This window comes from Scomber scombrus, chromosome 13, assembly GCF_963691925.1.
Source record: "Scomber scombrus chromosome 13, fScoSco1.1, whole genome shotgun sequence".
NCBI classification, from domain to species: Eukaryota; Metazoa; Chordata; class Actinopteri; order Scombriformes; family Scombridae; genus Scomber; species Scomber scombrus.
This window is the reverse complement of record NC_084982.1, coordinates 16,378,716-16,399,318: the sequence shown is the minus strand read 5'-3', so window position 1 is coordinate 16,399,318 and position 20,603 is coordinate 16,378,716. Positions and strand designations below refer to the sequence as shown.

The 20,603-nt window shown below is 37.7% G+C and overlaps 2 protein-coding genes across 2 annotated transcripts; one reads left to right on the top strand and one right to left on the bottom strand.

Annotated features, from left to right (window-relative positions):
• Nucleotides 1-1,811: 1,811 nt before the first annotated feature.
• hoxd12a (homeobox D12a) lies at nt 1,812-3,144 on the bottom strand. Its single transcript, XM_062431982.1, has 2 exons — nt 2,586-3,144; nt 1,812-2,050 (listed from the first exon to the last, which is right to left on the bottom strand). Exons 1-2 carry the CDS (start codon nt 3,142-3,144, stop codon nt 1,812-1,814), a joined length of 798 nt encoding a protein of 265 aa, XP_062287966.1.
• A 12,027-nt stretch (nt 3,145-15,171) lies between these two features.
• evx2 (even-skipped homeobox 2) lies at nt 15,172-17,286 on the top strand. Its single transcript, XM_062432151.1, has 3 exons — nt 15,172-15,565; nt 15,956-16,188; nt 16,675-17,286. Exons 1-3 carry the CDS (start codon nt 15,172-15,174, stop codon nt 17,284-17,286), a joined length of 1,239 nt encoding a protein of 412 aa, XP_062288135.1.
• Nucleotides 17,287-20,603: the final 3,317 nt, after the last annotated feature.

Below are 20,603 nucleotides of genomic sequence, written 5' to 3'. Positions count from 1 at the left end.
TGTCAGCAGGAATTACGCGTCTGCGCGAAAGGAAACCCACATACATAGATAAACAGAACATATGACCAACAGTAGAGGGAATATGGTGAAAATAATTATAAAACATAGTCCAAAATCCAATTTGACAGCATTTGGTTTGTAGAATGTATAGTTGGAAGGGATGTTCATGAAATAATGCCGGAAAATGAGTTGGTGATCTTGTTAACCTGGCTGTGAAAATGTTTAAATTCCCTCTTTTTGGAGCGGAAGAAGGTTAAGACAGATATTTGCTGGAGGAATGTGTGGCTGAATGCAGACTATAAAGTATTTGAGTTCAAATTCAAGAGGGGATAGTACCTCAGAAAGATGTTAGGCCTATTAAAGTGCCTGCGTATAAAGAAAACAACGACATTTCATCCATGTTTAAGTTTGGGGTTATTAAATGAGGAATGTTCGCCATAAACCCGTCGAGGTTTCTCAAGGAAATTTCTCGCGGCTTCTAAAACAAAGTCAGTGCAGTTTAGTGGGAAGTGGTGTCGATGAACGTTTTCTCCTTTTACATATTTCATAAGATGGAAATCATAATAATCAACTTTGACGAGCGATGGACTAGAAGACCATGGATAAAACGAAATCAAGATGAAGTCAGATAGGTTGAATACAGCTTTGCTATTCCACTTCCAGCTCAAAAGTATAAAATCACGCACAATAACTTGGTTACCAGTCATTTAAAAATCATCTTTATTTATAAATATTAATCTGCAGGTTGCATCCAACTTTACAAAATCTCTTCTCCTTGCGTAAAAACGTGGCTGCTCTAATGCGTATTCTTATGTTGACCAACAATGTATTACACTTTGCGTAATTATTTTTAAATTAATCCAATTAAAATATACTTCCATTTGTAAGTGAAATAAACTTTCATTAACTTCATATTAATAAAGACGGGATTCACAGAGCAAGAGTGACTCAGATGCAAACATTGTACAATCACGTTTTGCTCACATAGTAACACAAAACCAGGTCTGACAATAAAAATCCACACTTAAATTACAACACTTATAATGCCTTTGAATCAACACCATCATATTTTTCCACATCCACAAACTCAATTGTTTTGCAGTCATCTGAAATAAACACATCCTCACACAATACGGCGCAAAAATCTTTTCCTCGAACTTGAATGTGGACGCGGCCATATGGAGCAAAAGCAAATACAGTTTTACTTGTTTATGCAGATTTACAACACATTAGGGGGGAAATCAGGCATTCAGTTGAATAATAGCAATTAGGAAATACGCATGCAAGTGTATATAATTTGCAATACTGACTTTTCTTAACGTTTAATCTGTCTGTAAACATGAACTTGAGTGCAGGCTCTTTGCTTTCACATTAGGCCTTCACTACATACGCAAGTCATCATACAAAAAAAAAAACCCAAAACACATACAACAATAGTCATGTTTAAATAAGTCTGCCATTTGTGATGGATGAGAAAGAAATAGTCTTATAGGTGTATTAATATCGCGGCTGTGCCCACCAGGAGCCAGGGCCTTTTGCGCATTTGGAGAATCTCAAAGTCAAAGTTGACTGACCGTCCACAGAAATGTATGTTTTTATTACCTCTAATATCATCATTGAACTTGTTGTGATTCGGTAAAACTGCAAATGAAACTATTGTGACAGGAATATAGACATTTATACATACTTATAAATACAAGTCCATGCCACAAACCGAAAGGTCACGTGATGTGCTGCAGCATACACAGCACAACACAATATTCAGTCCTGCTATTGATTCTCTGCTGGTCATGATCAAGGGCGAGAAGTCATTAATACGCGGCGAACGCTTGTTCGCGCATCATCAGTCGTTTCTTCTTCATCCTGCGGTTCTGAAACCATATTTTCACTTGTTGGTCGCTCAGGTCCAGTCTGTCTGATAACTCTTTCCGTTTCTGTCTGTTGATGAATTCATTCATCATAAATTCATTCTCAAGTTCAGCCAGCTGTAGCTTCGAGTAAGGCTTTCTCTTCTTTCTGGCTTTCACTTGTGACGAGCACCACGGGGCACCTGGGGGGGAGCAGAGGTAGAAATACGTTAAATTAGTAATAGAACACATAAAATAACTGCTGCCAATGACACGGCTTCAAGTCTTACTCACTTCTGACAAAATTATGGTTTAATAAGAGGTTTTCCGCTGTATAAATAGTAATGAAACAGGGCTAATATTAACATAAACCACACAGTCGCCTCTGCGGATATTATGGGTGTATTAAAATAACACTGATGCCACAGGAGATATAAACAGACCATAAATGACTGACAGTCATTAGACAATACCACAGACAAACTTACAGTGTCTCCATATATGTCAATATTGGCCAATAAAAATTGATCAGCTTCTTATAGCCAAGTAAATATGATGTGAGATCACAACACAGGTTAGATAAGAAACAGGAACTATTCTGAAGCACAGGTCAAATCCTTACTGCTGTCTTAATGTTTTTTCTAATTACAAAAAAACAGAACAAAATGTAAACAATACAAATGCTGCTGGAAATAGTTAAAACAACAATACAATTTTATATTAAAAAAGGTACTTGACCTTCAGCATAGGTGGTCCTGGAGCATGTGTTATTTGCTGATGGATGAACCGGATTCTGCTGTTTGGGACCGTTCACATTCAGCCGACCTGCTGAATCCGGACCGAGTTGGGCCACTGAACCGTGTGACCGGCTGTCCAGGTCTGAATAGCCGCAGTCAGTGGCGGCCCCGTGCTCTCCTGCGTAAACTTCATCTTGTCTGCCAGACTCCTCTGTTTTGCGGTTTGCGTCCTGGAAGCACCGAACGGACTCCTCCAAATGCGCCTTGACGTGGCTGCCGGAGGAGTTAGTATTTATAGACACCGAGTTGGACAGAAACGGCGGACAGTAGCCTCCAAAGGCGCGGCTCTGTGGTGGTGCGGTTGGTCCAGACGTGCACGAACTTGAGGAAGTCCACGGGAGCGTGCACACCTCTCTCCTATTGTAAGGGATCTGATGAAGCCCGGGTATATGGGCTCCATTACCCCGTAAGTTGGAGAAATACAGCGACTCAGGAGGAGCAAAATTCAACAGAGAACCAACATAGCCGGGATTTAAAGGATTCCGTTCACACATTTCCATGGAGCTTTCCTCAAACGCTTCTTGCAAGCCTTTTAGCAACTCCTGAAGAATAAAGGGTAGGTAATTGTTGATTTGTCAATACCGCGTCACGTGATATGCAAACTATGCTGTTCCGCCCCACCCTTGCTCCCAATGGCTACTGCAAAGCAAAATACTCCATGATGAAATGTGTAGGTATGAAGTTAAATTTTAGCCATCATTATTTATATTGATCAGCAGCAGTTATTTTGAAGCGCACGTGTACAGGGTTTATTTTAGGATCAGTGCCCTGTGACATGAAGAGTAAGAAGCCAACTCTGTGGACTGACCCACATAAAATAATGACAAATACAGGGCCTTAAATGCACCACAGGACGCCAGAGAGCGTGCACACCCGCATATGGCTTCATGAAATTCTTCCAGTGCACACTTACATTACATTATATACAGTTATAAAGAATATATGATGTGGGGAAAATGTTTCATGTAGTGATAGAAAAGAAATTCCATCAAAGTACAGTATTAGATAGATAGATAGATAGATAGATAGATAGATAGATAGATAGATAGATAGATAGATAGATAGATAGATAGATAGATAGATAGATAGATAGATAGATAGATAGATAGATAGATAGATAGATAGATAGATAGATAGATAGATAGATAGATAGATAGCAAAAACGTATAACATTATACGCCTGACAGAGATTACATTCATCTCAGGGCCATAAGGCTCTACATCAGTACAGAGTAACCCTGGAGGTGCCATTCTTATGGTCACCCGCTTGTATACAATGTAGCCTTTATACTCTGTAAATAGGCTACTGTCGACCTCAGAGCTACATTATAGACTGAAGACAACATATGAGACACATCCACTATTCTCAAATTCACATCAACTTCTGAAGAGAGAAAAAAGACACATTGACCAAAATGACAATTTCCCTCCGAGCTGCCGTGATAGGCTGCGTGGTTGTAATGAACTTCAGTATAATTTGCTTGAAACTATGAATCAGTCTGAAAACGTTTTCTTCAATTGTCTATAGACGCGATTTTCTCGTTTCTGAATAGCAAAATCTAAAACTAAACTAAGCCTGCAAGCTTTTTTGGGTTCATGGTGAAGTTAATTTTTATAGACACTATTTTCTGCAGTGAAGAACATTACAACCGTCACCTCTCTATAAAAGCTTCTGCATGGCAGCCTTTCTGGTACACTTCAGCAGGTCAATCGCTACTCAAACATTAGCACAAAGGAAAACAGAAAATAAACTTAATAAACTCGATTATGATATTGTTAAAATGTAAAAGCATATTCAGTTTTGATTTTAAAAATCAAGAACTTCGTTGCACAAATTAAGAATCACTGGTGCGTTTTATTACTGTTTTAAATTGTATTATGCATATATTTATGTATATAGTAGGCCAATGAGATACACTAGGCTATCCTATACACATTATTCTCCTATGACGATTAATACATATATCTCTAATCAACGGTACAACGGAGTTTACTAGAATATGTTTTCCCCTTCACAGGCCTATATACGTGAAACTCAACTAGACCATCATTGGGTCTACCGTGGGCTGTGGGCTGTGTGTGTGCGTGCGTGTGCGTGTGCTTGTGCGTGTGTGTGTGTGTGTGTGTGTGTGTGTGTGTGTGTGTGTGTGTGTGTGTGTGTGTGTGTGTGTGTGTTGGGGTGGGGTGGGGAATTCAAAAATACATTGCAGACTTGGAGCAGCAGTTGTTTTTTTCAGGGAGTGTAATGCAGCTTGAAGTATTTAGTAGGATAATGTATGACGTTTGTGCTGATCACAGGCTGACTGTAACTTACCACTTCACAACCAACTTCTACACAGCAACAATAAAGTAATTCTGTAAATTATATAAATCTTTACTGGTGGTCACCTTATGTCTAAATCTTCAGGCTTATTTCGTGTTCTTACTGTGTACTTACTGGATTGTGTACTCTGAGGGAAAGATCTGAGCATAAAACCCATCAGTCTTAGGACAACACAATGATAAATTAAAACGCTAAAAACACCTCAGTATCTTTAATATCAGTTGTTGCGACTGTAATCCAATAGATGGCAGTACAAGTTCATGTATAGCCTTTTATTATCTGCCATGCAGTCATTTCTATTGTTATCCAGTGGTTATATTCAGCGACTGGCCATCATCAGTAATTTACAGGTATGTAAGCTTCATGCTTAAGAAATAAACTAAAACTATTAATGGCTTAATACGGAAGCATAAGATGATGCAGACTACAAAACATCAGCAGGAAAAGGCGAGACAAGTGTGGAAATTATACAAACACGCATTTCAAAGATTCCAGGTATTTTTGGAGAATAAGAAACCACACATGCAAAACAGATGAAAAACATGTAATCGCGGCACATACGTGCGCTTTTGGCACATTTTGGGTATTAACAACAGTTAGAAATGAAAAGGAGCAGCTACAGAAGGTAAACGTTTCAATCACAGCTCTAAAAGACAATTATATCCAATTATATTAAAACAAAGACGACTGGATTACTCAACTGGAATATATTATTATACATTAATTATTATTAATCATACATACATTACATTATCTCTACAGTCAACGGCCATAAGGCTTTTTTGTTACTTAATTTCGTTTGGTTATAGTACAGTTTAGTTTGAAAACTATGTGTTTTTACTTTTCTAGGATTTTTTTTCTCATGCTATTTAAAAGGTTTATATAGACCAGATGCGTTTAAATATTCCACGACATAAAAACACGTCTAGACTTCATGCAGTTGTAGCTATAACTTTAGAAAGCAACAACAAAAAGGAAACAGTATGAATTAAATGAAAGACGAAGAAAAAAACAAGTATGAGGTATTTTTGTTTGTCACAAAAATATATGGACAGACTAATCCCAACTAAAAGAAAGGAAATAAGAAAACAAGTAATAAGTCAGTCAAATTGGATGTTTCTGTGTAATATCTGTGTCGTTTTAAATCATTCATTTCATCAGTTTCGTTATGTTACAAGTAGTGTTTCATCACAAATTGCGCAGAGTTCCTATAAGCGAGATGGGTATGTATTCACAGACACGTGCGTCTATAACGAGAGAAAAGAAAATAATCTCTCTAAAAAACAAATCAAATCAAAATGTAGAGGTTTTCTTAGTAAAGTAACAGACACAAACAAGCTCCCACAATTATAAAATGAGGAGAAGTTTTAGTGTTCAGTTTAGGGTCATATACTGCTCTGCGTCTTGCAGGTTTTAGGGTGCCATGCAGGAGCCAAATTGAGGAGCTTCTGTCTGGATGTTTTCAGGCCCTTTGAAGGAAGCTATCCGCCGTCTAGTCCTTGGTAATAAACTTGCTGCTTCCCTCGTTCAAGTTCTCTGCAGTGTTGCCTTGAAACGTCCATGTGTTGAAATATCCACATTGGACTGAGTCAGTGGAAATCAAATTGGGTTTATAGTTTCATGCCGTTTAAAATAACTCGGAGGATGAAGACTCTTATCAAATTTCCACTTATCTCATGTAGGATGAAGACGGCCGGATTACAGCATGTAAAATACTCTCACAGATGTTGCGTGGGGAAATGTTTAATGATTTTCTGTGCCCTAATTATGTCCATTTGGCCCTAAGTGAACACCTGAAACTCCCCTGTGTCTTTAGATCTATTTAAAAGTTACAGACAAAAACCTTCAGGCCCTTAGGTTTTACAGACTAAGTTTACAGATCGTCTTACGGTTCAAGCTTTGGATCGCTTTTCTTTCTTTCTTTTTTTTACAGACTGTACTTGACAGTAGCGTCCTTTGAAAGAGCGTAACCGAGACTTTGTTGAGGAATCTAACAAATCTGACAAATGACAGCAACGAAGAGGGATAATTTCGAATAAAAATCAGGTGAGTAAAATCAAATTACCTGTTAAACTTTTGACGACGTCTTAACGCATGGATTAAATCCCAGGGTTAGTTTCCAGTGGACTAAATAGGTTTTGTCATCTTTCAAAGCAGAGATCCGGCTGAAACTGGACTGTGTTGAGCCAACGGTTCACAAAGGGACATTTTTATTATATTATAGAGGAGCTTCCGTAGTAGCAGTTTATACAGTAGAAGGAACATTTCCACAAACTATAGCCAAAAACTTACAGTCTATAAACCCAGGCCTACATCTCAGGAAGGCCTGCATATCACACAAGTCTACAGTTTAACAGGAGTTTGGAGAAACGTGCGCTGGGAGGTTATGTCCAAGGTCACGTTTAAAACAGCAGCACAATGCAAGGGGAACATCTGACAATACACTTTTGCGCAGCCACCGAGGAATGAGTAATGAATAAACCAGGAACAAAGTAATTATCAATTAATCGCTAACAAGCAGCTCCAGAATGAGTTTGAATAGACCAGCTAATATAAAATACAGCAAGTAATGAGTTGGACTCCGTGAGAATAGACTCTATAATAATATGTTAAACAGTTTAGGTTGAATTTAGCTCTTAAATAGGCCTGCATGTACATCGACATATTGACCACTTTATAGTGAATAATCCCTGATTCATTCTGCCGCTGAAAGGTTATCACTACACATAATTATTTACACACCGATTGAGATAGAAAGTTAAATCTGTTCACATTAGTTACTATATTCCTCCTTCAGTTAAGTGGTATATTTACTTCTACTATTCGTTACGTATAGTCGCTTTATCATTAGTGTCCCGTGAAGCATCTTCCCACCAAAGTGACAAGTAGCTGTTGAGTTTTTACTGGGAATATGACTGTTACAGTTCCGTAATCACCAGTCTGAGAAAGCAGGAAAAAGGCTAAACATGACTGATAATTGTTGAAATGAAAAAAACCTAAATTAGGCTATTTCAAAACATACTTTAAGCAAGACATTGACGCCTCTTAGTTACAATACGATCTTGCAGCATCTTGCAATACAAAGCATAACGATATTCAACGCATGTGTAATGTCTGTAATGTTTCTTTGACTCGTTAGTTGCAGGGCGCTGTGGGGGAAATGCTATTTATTTCAGCATTCACGATGCTGGACATGAGGAGATATAGTGTAGGCTACTCATTCCAGTCGTGAAATATAAAAATGTTTTAAAGTTTAAAATGATATGTATATATTTTCCTTCTTGCGCAGAGGACTCCTACCAATCCAGCTCTCTGAAATGTATTGCAGTCAGAAAAACAACTAGGTTTTTTTTTAAAGAGCTGACATTTTTAGACTTAGCTGATTCATTGAAAATGTGAGTTTGAAAAGGCATGTATGGATAGGAGTGTCGAAATGCTGCATACTATACTTATTGACATAAATATTATTTGAATATGATACTATTTGAGTAAACAAAAATATGATTTAAAATATATTCTTAATAATATAGATATATAGATAGTTATATACATTTGAGGCACAACCAGCCCTGCAGCAAACTGTCCATTTAAGATAGTTGTGATTTTACTCAGTATTAGAGTAATCCGTAATAATAAAATAATAATGTAATAATGTAACTCTGCTTCATGGATTAGGAATGAATGTGAGTTTTTAACACTGTAGGTTAGAGCAGCGGTTATTTTAGTCCCTTCTGTTTTTGGAAGGGGGTGAGGGGAGGTTATGTGCATTCACAAGAAATCACCACTAGATGGCCCTCTCACTTAAGGAAAGAAGTCAACACACACGCAAAGGCCCAATTGTCTTGGTAGTGCACAAAGGAGAAATCGACATAGTGCATCAAATGGTAAACAGCAACAGCTTCAGTCAGTTTACACTTCAGTACTGAGCTGGTTCAGCTCTGTTGGAGTTCAGATTTTGCTCAGGTAGAATGTGTTTTATGCAAAAAAACAAAGCAGCTTATCTCTTACACAGACTTCAAGACTCAAGAGATTTTATTTGTCACACATGCATACAGGTAGGAAAAGTGAAATGTTGTTTCCTCAAAGTCCCAGGCAGTGCACAATATGAGTAGGCTACATCTGTCCTGATGCTCTTTAAAGAAAGATTAGATTTGAAAGATTGGCATTTTGCATAATCTGAAGTTGAAGCTGTTACGAAAAAACTCTAATGATTTTCTCAGGGTTAACAGGCTCTTAATATAGTGGCATTGTTAGTGCTTCTTTTAAATATATAAAAAGTCATGCCTCTTATTATCAGAATGATGAGATTCTTAAGCTGATTTTTTCCTGGATGAAAATTTGAGGATGGAAACTAAAATATTTCATACAATGTTCTCTCACTTCAAACTGTCCAGGCACATAAATTTAAATTCTTCAGTAGCGCTGAGCAGAGGACAGCATGCAATGTGACTGTATAGGATCATTAAGCAGAGCAGTGCTAAGAAAAGAAAACGTCTATAAAATGAACTCAAAACCTATAAATATTCTTCAACAATAGCATAGAATACGATTTATGAACAACTGCCTAATTATTGGACACACATGTAAACAAAATGCTATTTTTTTCAAGTGAATCATAAAACAAATAGCTTTGAGACTTGAGTTGTGATTCAGTAGTGATTCATGATGTTGCTTAAGTGACTGATGCCCATATTTTCCCAGTAAATGCTAATTAATGTCCTCTTAATGTATATATTATAGATTGACTGTTTGGAGTCATATTAAAAATGTGACACTTTACAGTAAAGAAATTACACAGTATGGCACCCTTGACGCCAAAACATACTTTTTTATTACAATTTATCTGAAAACTATCATCACAAGACGGAAGCAAACACCAAATAGTTATTTCATAAGAATTCAGAAAATAAATATACTGTAAATATGCCACAATTGTTCCTGAGTAAAGTGGATTGATGCTACTGTAGGGAGAATTACTGAAGGCTCACAATTTTCAATTGAATTTAATGATCAGGCCACGTCATAGAAAGATAAGTCCACAATATCTTAAATGCAATGGCTTTAGTTCCCCTACAATCAACATTTTGTTTTACTTATTGCTTATTTACTTGTTTGAGCGTCACTGTGCAGAATGAAATACACTACAAAATCTGTTATCACATTCATCAGCTGAAGAGGAAAAGTCTCTCTGTGCTCATCAAAAAGTTTAAACAGTTTAAGACATGTACAAATAAGTGTAGTCAAATAGGAGTAATTACAGTCCAAAAGAATGATTGATATGATTCTGGATTTTTTAAATGTTATTTTATGAGGAAGAAGGAGTTGATGTAATTTAAATATTTTTTAATCAAGTAACTGAAATTTTTTTTTCATATATTAAGACATGGAGAGGATCATTAACAGATTTCAAGCGTATTCTGTCTCACTATACATGTTTTTTTGAATGTCAATCTGTAAAGACTGAGTTATAATGTCATTTGGCTCTAATTCAGTGTAATTTGGACATTTGAAAACTGGTAATTAAAGTACCAGAAGTTCAGTCAGTACGACCTGTTACAAGATGTGCACTTCAAATGACAAACAGATAGGCGTCTTACATTACACTACACATATTTAAAGTCATAAGTCTAATAAACCCTTAATGGGATACTTGAAATGTGCTATTACGTAAGGATATCTACTCTTCCAGTCTACTTTATTCATCCAACTCACCTATTAACACATACCATCACAGATACATCACAGAAATCGACTGAAAAATGAGTGTACAGAAAGAATATGTTAACTGTACAGATGCCTTTCTCATCTTTTTATCAGTAATCAAGGTCAGCTGAAACAGTTTAAATCCCTCCAGTTTTTCCATTCTCGCTGCAGGTGTGTTGTCATCGGGGTTTGTTGTGCTATTATATTATTTTATTTCTCACTGCCTGCTGCATGTGTTAATTGTAAAGGCATGCTTGCATATTGTTTTGCCAAAATATCTGCACTCTGTTGGTTGTTTAGAGGAAGATGGAACTATACTTTAGATACTTTTATCAGTCTCGTCCTACAACTGTGATGAATTTCTGCACATAACTCAAGCAAGTTCAAAATAGTTAGTTGATTAACATATGAATGGAGACCAGTTACTGCCACATTCAAACACATTGCATCAGTCTTGCCAAATTTGTTTTAGTAAACAGAATATGCAGAAACGTGACTATTTGATTCCTCTTTACTTGTCTCTCCTCAATCTGCCTTGAGGTTACTTCCTTGCAACTGAGAACTTTTCAGCTGGGTCAAATCACCCCAGACTGGTGAATGCACTAATTTAATGTGGCTACAAATACCAAATTTAAAGCTTCAGCTTCATACAAGGTTACCGCCCTGAAATTGTATGTTCTTTGAGGAGAGTGAGAACTTAGTCAGTCTCACCAATGCTCCCTCCCATCTTGATCTGTGTTTATCCCAGCTCACAATAATATTAACCCTTTAACTACATGTACATGGATATTATATTGCTATGCCCTACACTTTAAAGGTGTTACTTCTCTCAGATGGGTTGTGCTTTAAGTTTATTAGTGTCCTGTTACACGTTTTTACAAATGGCTCTGTACACATGGTTGATCGATTGATTTCTTTCTTGTCATCATCTCTAATTGTAAATACATTGTAGAGTAATTGAAATAAAGTCTTTGAGTTAAGGTATTTCTGAATTTGGGTCACGGATCCATCTGTGCCTTTTCAAACTCATTACATGTTCAATGAATTAGGTCTAAAAATATCAGCCCTTAAACTTGCTGACTACAAAAAATGTTAGAGAGCCAGGTTGGTAGGGGTCCTAAGCGAAAGGGAAACCCCTCCACAAGTTAAGGCCTCACAACTAAGTGGCCCTAAATTCACCCTTGTACACATGTGGCAGCCACTGAATGTTGAAGCCACTGACTTGCTTTAAGTTGCAGTTCCACTAATGGCCACTAGATGCTGAGTTAAAAAACAAACAACGAGGTAATGAGGTGACTGGGGAAAGCCCCCAACTCTTCACTATGCAGTCAAGGTAATCCCACATCATTTTATTTGCCTCTAATAGAAGACAGTTTGACATGTCAGAGTAAGAAAGCCCAGGTGTAAATAGTGAAAAGAAATGCATTAATTCCTTGTAGCTGCTTCAGTTTCAGGGTCATGTTATTGAGTTTTCTGGGACACTTGAATAGAACAGAAATATCATTAATGTCATTCATAACATCTATGCTTTTTATCTTTACTTTGACAAATCAAAATGTCTCCTGTAAAAAAGAAAAGGCTCCTTGGTGACTTTTAAAGCTATCATATGAGCCCACACAGGTGATTTTAATTATGTTGCCTGATTATACCTCTAATAATGAATGTGTGAATGTGTACAGACTGATTTGTTGCACCTGTTACGGTGGGACAACGTCCTCTTTACCACAGGTAGATAGGGAATTCAATAACAAACCTAACATCATAGCTTGCCCACCTTTAACCTGAGCACATGTCGAATAACTTTACACTTGTGTGGGTGTGCAGGGCCTTTGGGCAACTGAGATTAATATGTTTTAAGGGACATATGCTTGATTGACAGGTGCTGAGCACATCAGAGTTGGCCATGGTGCTGCATGCTTTTGCCACCTCAGCTCCACCTCTTTGATTTTCACACATGAAACAAGACAGCACTTAATATTTTTCTTTATAGGACATTTTAAGTCCTGGTTTCTAGGACTGGCCTACTTATGGGCTTGGTTGGCTCAATTTTAATGTGATACTAACCCTAACCCTAACCCTAACCCTTTAAATATGTTTTTTGAACATTTTTGTATTTTATTCAACAGAAAACTGTTGATCGTCACAATTGATCATTATGATGGACTTGGTTATTTATTACATAACTTTCAATCCAGTTTGAAGTAAATATGCCAAATGTTTATTTCTTTATACATGGGAACACATTTCAACTATACTACCACAGGAAAATGCCCCCTGGGAACAGTGAGGTATGACAAATAGACATAAAAACACCTTGTTCTCACTGTGACACATGCAATATTAAAGATTTACTGTTTCATTTTTTTGTTCTACAGTCAAAAAGAGGAGCTGGGCAGAAATGTAATATTTGGTCCGTTACTCAAAAATATTAACTATGAAGTAACTAGTAAAAGGTTTGGACTAAAACTGCAGTGTAAAAATATCTCATAGCTTAAAAGTATTTTCATAGAAAGATTCATCAGCTGCACAATTAATCCAGTACATGTAGGTATGCAAATTACCTAATTATATTAAATGTAAATTCCTAGAGCTCTTAGAGAAGAATGCATACCAGTGTTTTACTTGAGTGCAGGATTTTTTTTGAAAATTATTATTAAAACAAAACACTGTTCACCAAGAAAGTGATGGGTGTATTACAACTTCAACTTAGGTAAGTGAAAATGTAATAATTGGTCTGTCCTGCAAGACAAGACATTACTATTACAGAACAAAAAATCAATCACTGGTTTACATAAAACACTATTTAAAAATATCAAAGGGGTTGATTTGGCTGAAGTCCTTTGTGTCAGTATTCAGTGTTGTACCCTGTCATCATATATTTAGGACAGGGGGCTGATTTATTGATTATTTAGTGTTTTGAATCCTGCCGTATAACTTACAAGTATTACAATGTATTCAAAGTGTCAGGTTAGGAATGAGGCTCTTTCTTTGAAAAGAAACTCCCATCTCCTCTAAACTGGCTTTAGCCTATTTAAAACATTTATTACCATTATCTATTTATTACATTGTTATCTATTCATCTTTATAGCCATATACACTAACATTTCCTGGAAATTTTCCCAGAGTTGCTCAAAACTGTCACAAGTCAGCACATCAGCTACACAACTCATTCAACGCTTGTTATCAATGGCAGCAATTAATATTAAAACCTGCAGGAGGCGCCAGAGAACGCACAGAAGATAATCTGATGGTGCCTTTACAGTCATTTCACATCGAGGAACCAGGAGTCCATGCATGGGTGTTATGTCTTTACACATCGAGTCTCCGGTAGAGTTAATATGATGCAGACATGTGCCAGTTATTTTCCTATAAATACTATAAAAAAGGAAGTTCAACACGCAGGAATTGGGAGAATACTGCTTTGTAGTCAACTTTTCATACAGGTGATGCTGTTGAAATAAATATTCAAGTATACCATCTTAAATATGTGTAATTCGTTTAAATCAAACACAAAAGTCATTCATAAAGTCAGAGAAAATGTTAAACAGAAATTATATTTTCACTACTAACAGTAACGATTAGAAGAAGCGTTCTTTAACATGCAAGTAGCCTTCTTCTGCATTAATTAATTAATATATAAGTATGTGCTGTTGTCGGTAAATGTGTAATAATGCACCCATTATCACCACATCAAACTGTGTCTTGAACGAATAGAAAATTGGATGGAAAGAAAACAAGACAAAAAAAGGGGGGAAACTTGCTAAAAAAAATCAACATGGTGTCACAAACTGAAAAACACTACTGCTCACCTTTTATCACAAACTTGCACCTTACTCTGAATTTTGATTAAGGTGCAGTAATGGTCAGAAAATATAAAAGAAATAAAAGAGGATAAATAAAAGAACACGGATTACAGAGGGGGAGGGCAAACAGAGACGAGGGAAACAATAGAGAATCAAAGCATAATAATATTCCTAAATGAAGAGGGAAATGTTGCAGCGCTCATTTTATTAATCAGACTGCCAATTTCACCCAAGAGGCCAAACCCAAGAGCAATCTAAAACAGACTCAGAGATCAACCCAGGGACAAGCATCTCGCTCCTCTCTTCCTCTCCACTTGGATATTATTCGTCTGACCGAAGGCCGCCTCCATCATCAAGTGACAGCCCTCTCCTATTTATTTGCTTATAAACCTGTTACAATAAATGATCATTGGAGCAACGTCAGCCGAGCATTTTAACAACGAACAGCTACCACTTTTTGATGAATGACATTTTTTGCAGCCGTGGGGAGGATGCACGGCACATTTTGAACAGTCGCTCGTCGATTGCATTCAGATTTCTTTCATTTTTTGCGTCTTGCTTATAAAGAGGTTTTGAGACAAAAATTCAGAGACAGTTGCTGAGTTGCATGTGGATTTAGCTCTGGTACAACTCACTGGTGTGCCCAGCCCCCTGGACAAGTGTTGTGGGTTTTTTTTTTCCTCGTCTTGCGCGGCTTAATGATGGAGAGGATAAGAAAAGAGATGATATTGATGGAGAGAGGTCTGCACAGTCCCGTCGCAGGGAAAAGGCTTTCAGACACGCCGGGAAATTCAGTGCTTGAGGCCCTGGAAAACTCTCAGCACAGCGGACGGCTAAGCCCGAGAATCACTTCAGCTTCTCTCCATGGAAATCTTGGGGACATCCCGACGAAAGGCAAATTTGAAATTGACAGTCTTTTTGGGACGCACCACAACAGCGAAAACAGCTCTTCAGCGGAGATTTCGTCGTCAGAGAGCAGGAAGAAAATGAGCATTTACTCCGAAGTTTCACAAGAATCAGATATTAACAGTGATGTGGAGGTGGGATGCCCTTCGCATCGCTCCCCGAGCCAACACAAGGAAAACAACAAAGGTGAGATTTAATTTCACTCTGCTTTTTTGGACTGGTTTAATTTTGTGCAACTATACAGTATGATGGTGTTATTATAGCGAATATATTTGTCCTGTATTATCTATTATTATTATTATTAACCTTTCTCTATATTATTATTATCATTATTATTGGTGTTGTTATTATTATTATTATCATTAAAATGATAAATGTAATATTAATAAAATATATTTAACAAAACTGTTGCATTTAACTTTTGAAACATTTTAAATGAACGCATTAGTTGTATTATTGTTTTAATATATAGGCTCTCAAATATACTGCAGGCTTACACACGGATATATTATTTCAGTATTATCAAAATTAATAACTTTTATTCCTTTTTTTCCCCTTATTATTATTATTATTTAGGTTTTTCAGACAGTAATTCTGGGTCAAGCTCAAACTCTATGCCGGGTATGAACGGTAATTCAGCGGGAGGATCAAACAATTCAAACAGCGACCAGGTCAGGAGGTATCGGACAGCTTTCACCCGGGAACAGATCGGCAGACTGGAGAAAGAGTTTTACCGGGAAAATTACGTTTCCAGACCGAGAAGATGTGAATTAGCCGCAGCGCTAAATCTGCCCGAAACTACAATTAAGGTACAGACGAATCTTCATTATTCTTATGTCCACTGTGCATGTATGGAGTGTTTGTGTTTGTGCCAAAGGAAGCAATCGTGTTGGCGTTAAATAAAGGCCATGAAACAGTTAGGCTATTTCTGCTGATGAAATGCTGCAATGTGATATTTATGATTTACACATAAAATAATATTTGTTTTTTATTTGGCCCTTCGCTGGATGCTGATCAATACAACCGTTATGTGTATGCTACAATTAATTCATAGCCTGTGTGATGTTTCTTAAAAAGGTACTGAAAGGAGGGGAAAATATCTTTTCAGGTTTTTAGAGGTAGATTGTAATATTTTAACTCATGCAACATATGAAATGAAATTTCATTTTTAGTGATTCAACATAGAGACGAGAGCAGAGTCTGTAAGCAGACGCTGAATCAGACTCTTCAGAGGTCTAAATTTAGAGCTGGGAAACAACATGGCAGCTTCAATATGGGCCTTGTTCTGTGTGCAGGTGTGGTTCCAGAACAGGCGGATGAAGGATAAAAGGCAGCGTTTGGCGATGTCCTGGCCCCATCCAGCAGACCCCAGCTTCTACACTTACATGATGACGCATGCAGCAGCTACAGGAAGTCTACCTTACCCTTTCCACTCTCACATGCCTCTACATTACTACCCGCACGTCGGTGTCACAGCAGCAGCAGCAGCCGCCGCCGCCACCGGTGCAGCGTCGTCACCTTTTGCCACTTCCATCCGGCCCCTCGACACCTTCCGCGCACTTTCCCACCCCTACTCACGGCCAGAGCTCCTGTGCAGCTTCAGGCACCCGGGACTCTACCAGTCACCCGCAGGCCTCAATAGTTCAGCAGCAGCATCGGCGGCGGCTGCTGCAGCTGCAGCGGCTGCGGCGGTCAGTGCCCCAGCCGCCGGGCCTTGTTCATGTCTCAGCTGCCACAGCAGCCAGGCGGCCAGCGCGCTGGGCTCCAGGAGCACCAGCGCTGACTTTACCTGCACAGCTTCGGGGCAAAGATCCGAGAGTGGATTTTTGCCGTATTCTGCTGCTGTTCTCAGTAAGACCTCAGTCCCGTCACCAGACCAACGAGAAGAAACATCGCTTAACAGATAACTCATCTTGTAGCCTACAACACCGTTTCATATGTTGCTCTACTTTAGGGGATAGGCCTACTTTAAATATCACACCGGGGTAAAGCATTTGTTTATTAGACAGCATTGTAAAGACACACACAAACACACACCAAGATTAATTTGTATTAAAAAATAAATTAAAAAGTCAGATTTTTGAACGACATGAATAGCTGAGCACCGAACATTTTGCAACTAAATGCTGTACTGGATTAACTTACATATTTGGAGAGAAAAAAATAATATAGTTTTCATTCTGTCCCAATGCCTAAATCATTGTGTATGTGTTTCTATAGTCCCCAAATTAAACTATTGAATTGACACTGAGTTTTATTCCATATTTATGCGGCTCAAACGTCCCATATTCAACACGACAAACCCAGCCTGGCTATCCTGACTGCTTAGGTTTTAAGATACAAACCTGGTGTAATTATTCTATCTAAGGTCCTGCTTTCCCTTCCAGCAGCACATCTTTCTTCACTGGGCCTAATAGACTGAGATTTTGGCAGCAATAGCTTCTCCAACACCCAGCCACAGCTCTGTGGGGATATGCCTAATCAGCTAGAAGGTGCATATCATTTTTGCACCGCGTCTTTTCGTGTCAATTTTTATGTTAATAATGAGAGGATCATGACAAAAATTGCCAATCATGTACCTAGATGGAGCTCCTTTGAATACACGACTGTAAGAAAGTTCCTCGTTTTGAGACCCGCTGTCAAGTGCTAACAACCCGCGGAGGGAAGTCATTAGACATACAAAAGAGCTGAAACAAAGCGACAGTCCTGGTACACAGAATGCACTGGATATGGCTAATATTTGACACATGGAGGGTTTAAATATATTACACACAAGCCTACAAAAGAAACCACCTCACATGTGTTTGCTTATGATGGGAAATACCTCGATACATGCAGTGATCTCCCCTTTTTATTTACATTGCTGCACTTCGTTATATCAAACCCATATTTTCATATGTAATCCGTACAGGACCTCCTCACTCAGCACTAATAGTGACGGGACTTGAGCAAGGCGAAAATTCAGACAAATTAAGCCTGGTTTTACAATCTGTCTGCGCCTGTAAAAATGGCTATGTGCTATTTTATTCGTTCCTGTTGGGGACATCACCAATAGCTATCTTAATTATAAAACATGTGAATTGTAAAATCGTGAAAATATTTTGCAAATATCATGGATAGTCCTACTGATGGTTGGAAACTGAATTACCGATCGCCCTGGAAAAAATGCTTCATGAAATGTGGATGGTAGGCTTTTTGTTTTTTTTGGTTTATGTTTTTTTTAAACACTTTTTTAAATTATTTATTTTGTGTGACTTGTTGAACGTTTTTTAATGTTAAAACACTGGATGTACACACGACAATAGGCCCATCAAAAATTGGCCTGTAAACTCACCAATTAGTCCAAATTCATGATCTGTATTTCGTGCAAAATTTAGAGGGTGGATTTATTATTTCGTTACGGTCCACTCAAAAGGAGGCTTTTAAAAGGGCTGATAACCAAGCACTGAAATGAAATGAAAATAGTATTGGCCTTTGTCCCTATAGGGCCACTGTTATAACTCTATATCTCTGTGTTTAAAATATCAATGACTGTATGAATTTAAATATTTTAACTTGAAAAAAATGTGCAATATGAAATGTAAATCATGTTATTTATTGATCGTGTTTGTTCTTGGAAAATAAAATAAAAAAAATCTTTACACATTTCTATCTCCTCACATTAATGACATTGCTGAAAAAAGAATCCAATTTGACTTCAAAGTTTTAATTTTGCATCACATGTTACAGCATAGGCTAAAAAGCTCGACACACACACCTATTCATAGCTATATTTATATAAAGGAAAAACCATGTGCTGTGACACCATCTCTATAGAAAACACTGTGTAACATTAATTAAAAATACTTGTAGAAAGCTATAGGGAATATGAGGCCTGCCATCACGGGTCATTCCGGACCTATAATTTACCATTATTTTTACATTACCTCTAAATGATACAAGCCGATACTGTCGTTAATTGCACTTGGTTAAAATATAGCCTACACCAGAATGGCCCCGAGAGACTTTAAGATAAGTTGCTTTTTTGAACGTCCCCATTAAAGAAATAGGATTAGGGCAGCAAATATGGGCGTGATATATCACCGTGTTTCCTTGCTCTTTACTAAAGCGAGGGTTGCAACCCATACAACAAAGGCATTGAGATAGATGGAGGTGTAAAAAGGAAAAGACAGAGGCCAGAAAAACACTGCCCACAATAACATGATTAGTTTTGTATCCAATGTGCAAGACTGAAAAAAAGAATTCATCATAATGCAAAGGACTGTCTGTCACCTTAGCCGAATGGTTTCTGACAAGAAAATAAATCTTTGGCTTGTTTAATATATTTTATATTTTCTTTATTTCGGTGCTAATAGAAAAACCAAATTAAATGTCCACCAGCGAGATAGAAATGCAAAGATCGATGATCCTGCCCCTACTGTCCAATCACCCCTATTTAATTGACTGTATTTTCAGGGTAATTGAACTGCTTGTTGTAAATTGAGGATTTTATAGAAACGACATGAAAACTGCATTTACTGACATTCATCGCATCTTTGACATTGATTATCTGATCAGCGCCGTGTCATGCTAACCTCCAATTCTTCATTACACACTGTTTATGAGCTGTTACAGAACAACTTGCTTGTTCCAGAGTGATTGATTGCCTTATTAACGCGTGTTCTTGTAAGTGTGACCGGACTGATTACGATGCATATGTTTAGAATAATGTTTCATTTAGCTGACTGCGAGTAATGCAGGGTGACAGCTGCTGCGGGAGGACAAAAAAACCTAAACTACAGGGAGCAAGCGGGGCCAAAACGCATTTAAGGTGGAACCAGGAGACAGCGCAGACCCCTATGGTCAAATGCAGTCACTCAACGCCAATGAAAGACTGGCAGCTCAGTAGGGTCTTCACTGAGCCAACTGACTATAAAATATAACACGTCCATGTAGTTATTTTGCTCCTGTTGTTGGTTTGAAAGCATGGACTTAATTCCACGCCTGTGATATTATACTCCATTATAATCCAGCCTGCTTATTAAAACATATTGTCCTCACATTTGAATCTAATGCAGGATTTACAGCTGACATACCAGCTGTTCCATCAAAACATCAACTGAGTCCATCAAACATCATCTGCCAATGCATTAAAAATATATAATATAGCTGGATTATTTTCTCAAAATGTAAAGAAAACCAGCAACATGAACCGCAGCTTGATGAGATTTATGCCACCATTATG

Excerpts from the sequence above, each read along its gene's own strand:
- hoxd12a (XM_062431982.1), bottom strand. The coding sequence starts at position 3,144 with ATGGAAATGTGTGAACGGAATCCTTTAAATCCCGGCTATGTTGGTTCT. Across the intron at positions 2,051-2,585 it reads CAGGACCACCTATGCTGAAG|GTGCCCCGTGGTGCTCGTCA; the intron begins GTCAAGTACCTT and ends GCTCCCCCCCAG.
- evx2 (XM_062432151.1), top strand. The coding sequence starts at position 15,172 with ATGATGGAGAGGATAAGAAAAGAGATGATATTGATGGAGAGAGGTCTG. Across the intron at positions 15,566-15,955 it reads ACACAAGGAAAACAACAAAG|GTTTTTCAGACAGTAATTCT; the intron begins GTGAGATTTAAT and ends ATTATTATTTAG. Across the intron at positions 16,189-16,674 it reads TGCCCGAAACTACAATTAAG|GTGTGGTTCCAGAACAGGCG; the intron begins GTACAGACGAAT and ends TTCTGTGTGCAG.